Consider the following 12,662-nt stretch of genomic DNA (forward strand, 5'->3'; position numbering starts at 1 on the left):
TTTAATATCTAATTGTGAACTCATTTTTAAATAACCTTATTAATGTTTCTTTTTTTTTTATTTAATTTGTTCTACTAAGAATTAGGCAACAGTGATATACGAATTTACATACTCACAAACAGACAGACTTATTGTAGATAGCAATTAATTCACATTAAGATTGATCCCACGTAGGGTTGAAGAGATATATCTAAAAATAAATATTTTATCTATTTTTTTAATTTATGTCAATTAACATAAACAATAAAAACAAATTTTAAACACTTTAGACAATATTGATTTTATAATTTAGAAAAATAAATACGCAATCCTAAAATTACTAATATGCAAAATAACAAAAAGGACAAACAAATACTTTGATAAAATGGATATTTTTTCACTAACCAATAATGCAATAACAAATTAATTAATTGTCCTTATTAACATCAAATTAGATAAAAATTGCTCATTAAGGCTAGATAGATCTATTCAGATGATGGTTACCTAATTAATTTAGGTCTTGATGTATGGTTACAAATCAATTAAATAATAAAAGTTTAGTCCCCGAATTTCTCCTTCTTTACCACTTTGATCCTTAAACTCAAATTTCGCTTACAATTATCTGAAAGTGACAATTACTTCAAATAATCTAATTTTCATCAAACTCATCTAAATTGAACCATAGAATTTGACTAAATAAACCATAAAAATCTATAATAAACAAAAAGGACATTTGGGCTTATCAAACATCTCCCTTAACCAATCTTAACCAGATTGATAAGGATTATTATTTTTAAAAATAGAGATCTCGAATTTGAAGTCTCGAATTTGAAATCTCCTTCCATCTCCTGTAAAGACGTAAATATTAGAAAAAGAGTGTGACCCATAGTAGCCTACCTGGAAAATCCCCCAATTCCTTTAACATTAACAACTAATATATACTAATTATGTTTGTAGTATAAAAAAAAAAAAAAAAACATTTCTCTTATAAATTTGATTGCCTCAGTTTGTTCTCTATCCACTATAATTCCATTTAAATATCCAATATAAAATCCCATAAATCCACCACCCAATCCAAATATTTTAATCAATAAAGGTAATTTTATTTATAATTACTTGCTTCCAAATATTTAATAACTAACAAATAATAATTACTCTTAATAATCTTTTTCATTAATAATACTTGATTACCAATTACTATAACTATTTAATTTGTTATCTTTTAATTAATATCTAATCTTATAATATTACTCATCAAGACAATAGTATTATAATTCTTATATATTCCTTATTTAACTAATTATTAATTTTAATCCGTTTAATTTAACATTATTAATAACATCTCAATTTCTTAACATAATGCGTAATTATCATTTCTTCAACAAATAAAAAAAATTTAAATTTCTGATTATTTATAAAGTCTACAGGAATTAAATTAAAAGTATAAATTAAAATAGTAATAATTTATCTAGTCGCATATACCGTTAGTCGACGCGCCACCGGTGGTCAAAGTCCCATCGATGATCAGTGAACTCCGACGAGAGACAATATTGTTTTATAATTGGAATTTTGAAAAAACATTTGACTATATATAATTTTATATTTTTATATATTAAAGTTTAATATTTCAACTCCATAATTTCAAATAAAATGTGTGAATAAGAACAACAAATCTAACAATGTTGGGTACACTGCATTGATCAAATATGGACATGAAGACCAGTCTAGTACTGTGCTTAAAGAGCAAAAGAATTGATTATTGCCCTCATTATACACAATAAGAGAACAATAATGACTCAATAACACCAAAGCATTCAAGATCAGTACTACTCAAAAGAACTAATCAAGAAAAATACTCGAGCATGGGTGATTCGAAAATGCAAATTCTGCCGCCATTGTTCACATATGATCTTGAAAGAGCAATTCTATGCAATCACATCAATAGATTATGAAGGTTGAAGCTTTCATATATCAATGATCATGAAAACTAACAAATAGGCAATTATCTCATTTTCAATCTCCATAAACAAAAAAAATATTTCAGCATCCATTTGCTAGCATTTAATGTTGACTTCATCATCAAATGGTACCTGTACATCTTCATTCTGAAAGTATTCGTCCTTAACATGCCCGCCGCTGAACCCAAACCAGCATGAGCCAAGTAGAAGATCTGGCCTTGTATAGTCGATGTGATTGGAAGCTTCCTTCTCTTCAAGGAAGGGGTTCAAAACCTCATTGGCTATTTCAGGCTTAAGATCAATCCCTATAGGAAACATATGTTAGCGTTAAACAGTATGGCAGTCCATTCCAGAGACTTTTTGCAGTATAAAGTAAATCACCTGAGAAAGAAAAAAAAAAAGACATGGAAAACGACACCAATAAAAGACAATTGCAAGTCTTGCAATGGTAAAGTATGTTCACCTGGTTCATCTGATGAGCTTCTGCTATTAGGAGTACAAGCACTAAATAGTGATGTAGCAGAATAACCTAAAGGAGAGTTTGGGTCACCGTGCGCCTCCTTTTCTGTCTCACCGGTATTCGAGGGACAATCCCCTATATCCGAAGGTGCAACAGAAGAAACCGAAAATTGGTGATCCAAAGTTTTCTTTGAGTTTTTCAGCGATTGTGATCCATAGAGAAGTGCTTCAAGTGTACCATTATCTCGTGGTGAGAAACAATGTGACTGGGTCAGCTCGGTTGGAGGAGACTGAATCAAGGTATCAACAGACTCAAGTGAAGGCAGTGGGGAAGTGGGTCTTTCCCAGCTATCTTGTTGAGTTTCTGAATATTGGAGTGAAGGGAGCTCCAACTTCATAGCCCCACATAAGGGCTCAGAAGAAGAAGAATTGTCATTTAATAGGGCATGACTGCCAGGAGGAACAGCCAGTAATTGCTGTCCATAGTAGTTGGTATGAGAGTCATAACTAGAAGATAAACCAAAGGGTTCTTGAATATATGCTGGGAGACCATCAGAGCCACCATCAAGCACAGGGAATTCGGAATCTGATTCTCGAAGGCGTTTGGCAGGGGTCAAAGTTGGGAACACAAAGCCATCACTATCAGAGGGATGTACACCTTGTTTCGGCATGCTGGTCATAGGAATCTCCAGAATATTCGGCGGATAAGATAGAAGACCCCGACTGAATTCGAAATTCTGGAATTGCACTTCTGGAATCTCATAATGGCCAGTCTGAATTAGATCAGAGCTATGTGTGTCTGTAGTTTGTGGTGTACCCAAGTTTTGACTTTCATGGCTTCCATTAAATAGTTGCAGGCACACTTCAGGAGGATAAATTGGTAAACCAGCACGTTGTAATCTCTTTATTCTCGTATTCCAGTAATTCTTAATTTCATTATCTGTGCGCCCAGGCAACTGCAGATGAAAGTAAAATAATAGAGATCACTATTCAAACAGCCACAATTTCTTCTATGCAAAGCAGAAGCATTCTTGCATAGCAAAACTAGAATTGTACAGGTATGGCGTTGACACATTCAAAGATGATATTCACCCAAAATACAAACAGAATCTAGGTGCTAATTGTCAAAAATCTAATGACATTTCTGGTCCATCTGTTTCAGAAGAAAAGTCAGCCATAAAAGTTATTTCATGCTAACAAATTAATCATGCACCATTGCAACTATCAATTCTTTTTAATTTTCTTTGTATTTTTTTTCACAAGGGAAACCAACCAGTACAATATTTCTTACTTATTCACAACAAAGAGAATCTAAATTAAAAATATACAGGAATATCCAAAATATAGCATCATTTATATCAGAAAGTGTGAAGTTTACAACCACTTGTCAGATAGTAAGTCCCCCTTCGCTCAAGAGTTCATTTTCTCCCTTGCAGAGCCCCCCAAATGGCAAGAGTTGAAAGAAACTCCCTTCCCATTTACAAGAACACATGCCTGTCCTTACCTGCAATTCTTTCTCCACAGGCCACATATCCAAGAAGAACCTGTATGTGAGTAGGGCTACTTCTATCGCTGTCTAGCTCAGGTTTGAAACAAAAGATGCCTCATTGATCTAGAATCTTCCTTATCAAGGAAAACATATAACAAGGATAATCATTCTCTTTCAGAAAACATAAATTGTTAGAACACATATCCAAGTTGCTTCTGAAACAATTTCTTTTTCAAAAAAAAAAAAAATATTCCAGAAAGAAAAACTTCATTTTAGAAAAAAGATTCCTCCAGAATTCATACTTAGCACAGATGAACTTCCTCATTTCCCTTCATAATAACTCCAGTCAGCACTGTCTTTTCTCATTATATTAAATGTTAGATGCAATCCCTTAAAATAACTAGATAATAACTTAACTTCCAATCTTAACTTATGGAACAATTTTTGTGTCTCAAGCTCCATTCCCATATTCAACATTCATATAATAACAAAACAAAATAATTTTGTTAGCTAATAATCAGTTCTTGAAATTCAACCCCAAAAGAAAATTCAATGCACCAAATATCCATGAAAAAAGAAGGAAAAGAAAAAAAGAAAAGAAAAAGAGGCTAACATCTTTTATTCCACACCTTCAACTATGAATCATTTGGGACCAAAATATTCATAAGCATGAGCATTTAACTGTGACGACCAACATGCATGATACACTATTGAACATTAATATTATTGAGAAAATAAATAGTACTAGAAGCAAGGATTTTTCAAAGAATAGAACAACATAGGTAAAAGATCAATTACAAAACTGGCACTCATAATTATTTTGATTTGCAGTGTTGATTCCCAAAACTACAGCAGTATTATAGAGATTTTTGTAATAATTAGTATGCCTCAATAAGAAGGAAAAGAAATTATATAGAATGTCCCAATAAATCATTATCTAGCATATCCCCACATGAAAATGACCCTCCATAGGAGGACAGCAGAATTAAAAGATGCTACTAGAAGCAAATGCACCTAGGGGCACCATGTTCTTATCATAACATTTCTCTTGAACAAAGAAAAGGTCATGTCATAACTATCATTAAGATCATAAATCATCACTTAAATTGCCACACAATCAAATTTCATGAACCCCCAAAAGCAAGATGTCTTGCATTTCTAATACTTCACCCTAGCTCATGAAACAATACTATCGATTATCCCTCCCCTGTAAATAGTTAGGAATAATTACACTGATGGTGTCCGTACTTTTTACATTTTGACAATTGAGTGTGTAAACTATTTGAAGTTACAATTGAGTGTGTAAACATGTAAATTATAGACATTTGGGTGTATATAGCCAGTGATTACGATTGAGTCTTGCATTTCTAATACTTCACCCTAGCTTATGAAACAATACTATCGATTATCCCTCCCCTGTAAATAGTTAGGAATAATTACACTGATGGTGTCCAGACTTTTTAAATTTTGACAATTGAGTGTGTAAACTATTTGAAGTTACGATTGAGTGTGTAAACATGTAAATTATAGACATTTGGGTGTATACAGCCAGTGATTATGTAAGAAAAGCTGACATGGCAAAGTATGGCCCAAAGTCTTTGCTGAGGTGGAAGACATATACCACTTGGACTAATCTCACATATCGTTACTGCATTTTTGCCAAATTCTAAACAAAAGAAAAATTCTAATAAAAATCTCTAATTACCATCCTTTTTATCTCTTTTTCTTCTCTCTCATATATTTCACAAAACAAATATCACTCTGTTTCTATTAATATTTCTATTCTTTCTTTGCATGATCCTACTCCACAATGGCGTCTACTGCATCAACAATAATATCACTCTTGTGTTTTATTCATGGATTAGTTTCATTTTTGGCATTAGAACTAACATATGGTGACCAAGAAAATGAACACCTTTCCAACACCAACCTCCATATATCCTGTTAAATCCTCTATTTGCATTTTAATTCCAATACTAACCACCTTTCACCAGTAATTTGATCTAGACTAATTCAAATAATCTCTTCCAAATGTACTCAAATCTCCACCAACCTACCACCCCCATGTAAATAACAGAAATTAAAAAAATCAAAATTTTTCATTATTTTTCTATTGTTCATTGGAGCCAAAATTATGTGCAAATTCTTATTATAAACACATTCTTCAAATACTATCGATCTCGATAGTGGTGATTTTGAGGTGAGAATTACATAAAAAATTTCTATTCTCAATTTCAAATCAGGTACCAAGTATCCTCTATATTACCATGATAATTTCAAATATTATTATTTCTATCATTATTTTTATTAGTTCTAGTGAAGAAACATTAAAGAAAAGAGGTGTTTTAGTGAGCAATTGTTTAGATAGCGAAGAAGAAAATAACACAGTTAAAATAGTTATGAAGAGGAAACTTGAGATGAAGAAACAGAGGAGAAACGATGATAAGAATAAAAAAGTTGCCTAATTTATGATACACCAATTTTAGTGGGTCCTTCTATGACTAATTAAAATCCAACTCATCAAGCCTGCAAGGTTACTTTCAAGTAGCCTGCAAGGTTACTTTCAAGTAGCCTGCTATTTACACTTGAATGTCTATGACTTACAAGTTAACATGATTGATAAAAATCAAATAGATTAGACACCACCTGTGTATTTAATCCTATTACGCATACAGCCACAGACAAATATGCCAATTTCAAATTTTCTTTTTCTTTCTCACCTAATATGCAGCCATGACAGCACTTGTATTTTTCAAACAATGCCAGAAAAGTTCACGTGCAATCTCAAAGTGTTCCGGTAAGAGTTAAATAGAAGATTAGCAAAAGCCTGTTTGTGCTGTTACCAAGAGATGAAATGAGTTTTGACTAATGCTCTTAAAAGCACAGCTAGGGTGCTTAAAGCACCCATGTGAAGAAGCAATAGGAAGGCAATTGATGCATTGTTAAGCGATGTACAGCCAAAGAAGATCCTTATTTCCTCTTCTATTTTTGGAGCTGCTAAATGATCATAAAAGATATGCAATTTTATTTAGAGCTAGTGACTCACTGGTTTTGACTAACCTCCCTATGGTTGAGCAAACTGCCTCAAAGCTTATAGAATTAATAGGCTTGATTAATCATTACTTTGTTTACATTTTTATCATTTTTGCCATATCTTACTAGCATTCCCTTTGGAATTAACTGTACTCTTTATGTGGAAAAAAGCAGTTTATTAATTAGCATATAGTTGTCTGAATGTATACTTAAGACTCCAAAGGACCTTAGCCCTTAAGATTTAAGCCCAGTGGTTACAAACAAAAGTCAAACTGACATTTGAACATCATAAATGGTATCATTTGCAATTTTGAATTATTGGGAAACCTGAACTTCTTCATTGTGGAAAATAACTTTTCACAGGAACATTCAAACAATCACAGGGCCTGATATAAGAAAGCAATGAATACTATCACAATAAGCAATAAATTGATGCAGAAAGATAATATTCTTAAGTCTTGGTGGCTATGTGCAGGCTTTAGATATACTTATTCCTATCCTCTCAATCTCTAGTGAATTTGACATGAAACTGTCCTTTAAATTGAATATGTGCAAAGAGTCTATCCCCAACTCAAGTCCACTAACATGTTAAGAAATCTCTGCTGTGATGAAACTAGAAAAAGATAAGAATAACTCATCACACAACTAAAAAAGAAAAATCCAAAAATACAGAACACAGCTACCAACCTCTGCAGCCATTCGTGCCCATTTGTTTCCCATCTTAGCATGGAGTTCAATAATACGCCGTTCTTCTTGTGCAGTGAATGCACCTTTCTTTAAATCTGGTCTTAGGTGATTTGCCCATCGCAGTCGACAGCTTTTCCCGCATCGGGATAGCCCTGAGTGCTTCTGGACAGCATTCCAATTTCCTTCTCCATGCTTAGTTACATAATCCACTAAAATTGCATCTTCTGCAGAGGTCCACGGGCCTTTCTTCAACGGACTGTTAATAGCTTCTTCAATTGTCTGGGAATCTTGGCGACATTTTGACCTTTTATGATCCTCACCTCCATTTGTCATCCTGCTCATCTCCTCAGTATCCCTGAAAAAGTGAATTGAGATAACTTGTAGGTAGAGCAGTTCATTCTAAATCATAAAAGGAGAACACTACAAACAGCAATTATGATATAGGAAACCAGGGTTCCAAACAATAACACAATTTCCGAAGCAAATATGAGTAAGCTTGATAAATAAACAAAAGCCACAAACCCCAAAAAAAAAAAATGCAGAACATCGACATATATCATAGCACATAGTATATCTAGAAGTGCAGAACACTTGAACCATCCGTAGTACCAAGACAAGGCTTTCACAAATCCCAGTTATAAAATGAAAAAAGTCTTTCATTACATTCAATGCATGCATATGAAACATAAACATTGTAATGATCTACCACATAAACACCCTTTGTTTTTTCGCATGTTGGTTCCTGTTAGTTCTGTTAATTTCAATGAGGGTTACGTCAATGGTTCATTTATTTCCTTTCTTTTCAGCATGTACCTACCAAAACAAAACAACTAATCAAGAATAAGAATTTTAAAGGAATTTGGAAGAATTCTTTTACCTGAAGAGTATAGAATCTGGTGATGTTTACAAAATTCAGTGAAATAATAATAAGGCATCCACAAATTCCAAGTTCCCTCGCAGACTAAAAAGCCTATGATCTTACTACTAAATCAAATGCCACCAAGCAAGAATGTGATGATAATGAAGTAAATTAAATTAAAAATTTTAAATGTTCGATAAATGTTTGATACAAAAATAGCTAAAACCTTAAGCCCAATTCAAAACTGAAAGATTTGAGGTAAAAACACTTGTTTAACAATACTAACAAGATCGATAAGTGGCATACAAATGGGACTGGAAATCAACAAGTGATCAAACCCATTAAAAGCCTTACATTTACTAAAATTGGAACTCCAGAACTGAGTGGGTGTTCATTGAGAAAAAAGAAAAAACAAGATAACCAATCAAAAAACATAAAAATGATAACACCCAGATCCACCAAAGTAAAACCCATTTCATGAAATCGGATTATTTATAAATAGAAATAAAGAGAGTTTTTATACTTCTGGCCATAAAGATTAAAAGTGGAAATGAAAGATCTAAAAAAATGGAAGAGAGAGAAAGAGAGTGCTAAGTTAGTGAAGTGATGACTTTTAAAAGATGGGAAATTACATGAAAAAGAAAAAGAAAGAAAGAAATAGTGAATTTTTTGACTGATAAATGAGAGAAAAGAGAGTATTAAAGAAGCATCCAAACTCAACTAGGGAAAAGACTTGTCAATTGAAGAGTAAAAGAAGGAGAGTCAGAAAAGGAGAGATAACCAGCTAACTCTTCTTCTCTCTCATTTCCCCTTTCCTAATCTCTCTTTCTCTCACATGTTTTTTATTTCTTTTAACTCTTTATTATTACCCTTTTCATTCTTTGATCTTGGGTTCTTGTATTTTGTTTTGTCCTTTTTTTTTCATAGTACAAGAGATCTTGGGTTTTGTTTTGTATAGTGAAATCTATAGAATTTGATTAAAATAAGAATGTAATGGACCCAAGAGTGAAGAAAAAGATGCAATGGGTTTCATATAGTCAGAAATCAATAAGTCTATTTAATTACAATAATTAACAGTCATCATCACTAACATCTACTCTAGCAGCAAATAACTCAACTTTTGTTTAATTCAACTCATTTTTGGCATGGTATTAAAGGTGTGAGAATATATAAGGAGAAAATTTTATCACATTCAGTGATATCATATGTGAGATTTCATATATATTAAATGTTTTTCCATTTATAAAAAATTCAACGGACCGTATAATTATATAATATTAGATAGTTATTTTTTATATTTGATATATGACGGAAAATGCTCACCTAATATATATTGCAATTAATTTCTTAGCCTAATATATATTTAGGTATTTAGATTTTATTTATTGAATTATTTTAATACTTTAACTTGAGATATAACTTAATAGATACTTCTACTTATTTTTTTATAATATTTAAATATTTTTTAAGATGTGATTTCATTTAATATATTCACGTGTACTAATTATAAGTATTTAAATGTTATTGAAAAATAAAATTCAAGTATTTATTAGGTTAAATCAAAAATTAAAGAGATTACGAAAATAAAATCTAGATGTTATTAAATTAAATTAAAATTAAAGTCTTAGAATGAGTAGTTAGGTGATGTCTATTTTTAGTAGTATAGTAATAGTAATAGACTAAAAAAATAACTTTCATTATCTAATCTTAAAATCAATATTTGACCAAAAGAAACATTTGAGAAAATATTTTTTCTAAAAAAAGGAAGATATTTTTGCAAATAGAAAATTTACTTTTACCTTATTTTATTTGTTCTCCCTTTTAAATTCTCAACTTCTTTAAGTTACAATGGATTAATTTATGGAGTGAGGTTAGCAAATTGTTTCACTAAATTGAAGTAAAATAAACAAGAAAAACTTAAATATAATACAATTCTTTTAAAATTAGGTTTGATGTTGCAAGTCATTATCATATTTTTATTCAAATGATTGAAGTTTTCTCAGGCTAGTTTACACATCAATGGGGAATAATTATTTCTTTAATGATCTAAAAGACAAACTCATCCATATTAGTGTAATGTACTCATAATTTATATTTTTAAATAATTTCCATAAATAATGAATTTTAGTAGGAAAACAAAAGGATAACTTTCCCTATTATGTTTGGTAAAAATTTGGTCAACAAAGCAAAATCAAACACGAATTAATGTAATCATTTGATAAATGACATTCCCAAATTTTTTTGTGCAATAATTTAAAATAGTTAATCGTTTACCCGTGTGTTGCATGATCGTTATTATTATTTTAATTATAAAATTAAATTAATAAATATAATTTAATAAAATTTTTAATATTTAATATTAATTTATAATATTTTAAAAAATAATAACAAACTAATTATTTTAAATGTTCTTTTTAATTTTTTTAAAATTTTAAAATTTTATTAATGTAATAATATAAAAATTATTTTAAAAATATTAATTAATTTTAATATTATATAAATTAATACCATCAAAAATAATTGATATTACTTTTTTAAAATAAAAAGTTATTGTATAATTAAATAATTAATTTATAATTGAATATAATATTAAAATATAAGTTAAGATGTTATTTTCTAGATTTAGAATTGTTATCTAATTAGAAAACTTAGTTAATATAATACTAAAATATAATTAGTATGTAATTTTCTAAGATAGAATTAATATTATTATTTCTAATTAGTAAACTATTTATTAGTTAATATAATATAAAAATATAATTAATATGTTACTTTTTAGAATTAGAGTCACTATTGAATTAGAAATGTAACTTATTAATTAATAGATTAATAGAAAAATCTATAAAATTACACATAAATTTAAATTCTATTTGTTAAAAATAAATACACATGTCAAAATAAATAAGTACACATGCCAAAATAAAAATTAAATGTGTCAAAATTAAACAGATATGTCAAATAAAATTTAAATCTCATAAAATTATATATATATATATATATATATATATATATATATATATAAGATTTTCTCAATTTGAAATTCAATTTTAAATCAATTTTCAACTAAAAAGATAAATTGTCTAAAAGAATCATTTTCATAGGAGTAAACAAAATTACAAAAATAATCTTACAATAGTATTTGATAAAAGAATAATTCTATGGGATATAACCACTTAGTGTAATTCAAATTTTATCATTTTAAATTTAAATTTTATTTTTCTGAAAAAAAAAAAACTTAAATAGTCATAAGTTGGTGCGAGGGTCATTTAAATTGGAATTCTTTTATTTCTTAAAATATCTTTAAGATAATTCTAAGAATTTAAAATGATAAAGTATATTATTTCTTAAGGTGGATTATCTTCATAATTAAGACGGTGTTCTCATGTGATGAATTGACAGTTGGGTTAGTTTCTAATTCTTATGGCTGTATATAGAATCAAAATTTGCTCGTATGGCCCGACCAATGTAACTAATAGTGGTTATGATAATTAATAGCTGATAAATTAAATATTTAATAAATAATTTATTAATCGTTATTGTTAGTATTTTAAATGAATATTAAAAATATAATTTATTTTATTATATTATTTTAATAAAATAAACTAATATAAATAATTTATAATAATTAAAAATATTATATTTGATTCGGTTAAGTTTGATTATATTTATTATTAAATTTATTTATAAAAATTATTTTAAAAATAAGAATTAAAATTTAAATTTCATTAATAAAAAATTTGTACTTTCAAATGTCATAATTATAAATATAATTATATAATTATTAAATATGACTTTAAAATAATAATTATTTATTATACTACTCATTTATCCGTGTATTATACGATCATTATTATTATAGTAGTTATAAACTCAATTAATAAAATTTTAAAATTTTTAATATTTATTCATCATATTTTAAAAATTAACAAAAAATTAGATATTTTTAGTTTTTTTAATATTTTAAGATTTTATTAAAACTAATATAAAAATTATTCTAATAATATTTATTAATTAATTAAAATAATATATAAATAATACCATCAACATAATTAGTATTACTATTTTTTAGAATTATAAATTATTATATAATTAATAAAATTTATTAGTAAATATAATATCTGAAATATTATTTTCTAGAATTAGAGTTGTAATCTAATTAGAAAATTAATTTATTAGTTAATATTATATTAAATATAAT

At 28.6% G+C, this 12,662-nt stretch overlaps 1 protein-coding gene across 1 annotated transcript; it reads right to left on the bottom strand.

Annotated features, from left to right (window-relative positions):
• Nucleotides 1-1,819: 1,819 nt before the first annotated feature.
• LOC8268819 (transcription factor GAMYB) lies at nucleotides 1,820-9,432 on the bottom strand. The gene is made up of 4 exons (XM_015721816.3): nucleotides 8,483-9,432; nucleotides 7,606-7,960; nucleotides 2,401-3,352; nucleotides 1,820-2,242 (listed from the first exon to the last, which is right to left on the bottom strand). Exons 2-4 carry the CDS (start codon nucleotides 7,945-7,947, stop codon nucleotides 2,034-2,036), a joined length of 1,503 nt encoding a protein of 500 aa, XP_015577302.1. The 5' UTR covers nucleotides 7,948-7,960; nucleotides 8,483-9,432; the 3' UTR covers nucleotides 1,820-2,033.
• Nucleotides 9,433-12,662: the final 3,230 nt, after the last annotated feature.

This window comes from Ricinus communis, chromosome 1 (genome assembly GCF_019578655.1).
Source record: "Ricinus communis isolate WT05 ecotype wild-type chromosome 1, ASM1957865v1, whole genome shotgun sequence".
NCBI lineage: Eukaryota > Viridiplantae > Streptophyta > Magnoliopsida > Malpighiales > Euphorbiaceae > Ricinus > Ricinus communis.

Excerpts from the sequence above, each read along its gene's own strand:
- LOC8268819 (XM_015721816.3), bottom strand. The coding sequence starts at position 7,947 with ATGAGCAGGATGACAAATGGAGGTGAGGATCATAAAAGGTCAAAATGT. Across the intron at positions 3,353-7,605 it reads GGGCACGAATGGCTGCAGAG|TTGCCTGGGCGCACAGATAA; the intron begins GTTGGTAGCTGT and ends TTTCATCTGCAG. Across the intron at positions 2,243-2,400 it reads AAGCTCATCAGATGAACCAG|GGATTGATCTTAAGCCTGAA; the intron begins GTGAACATACTT and ends TGTTTCCTATAG.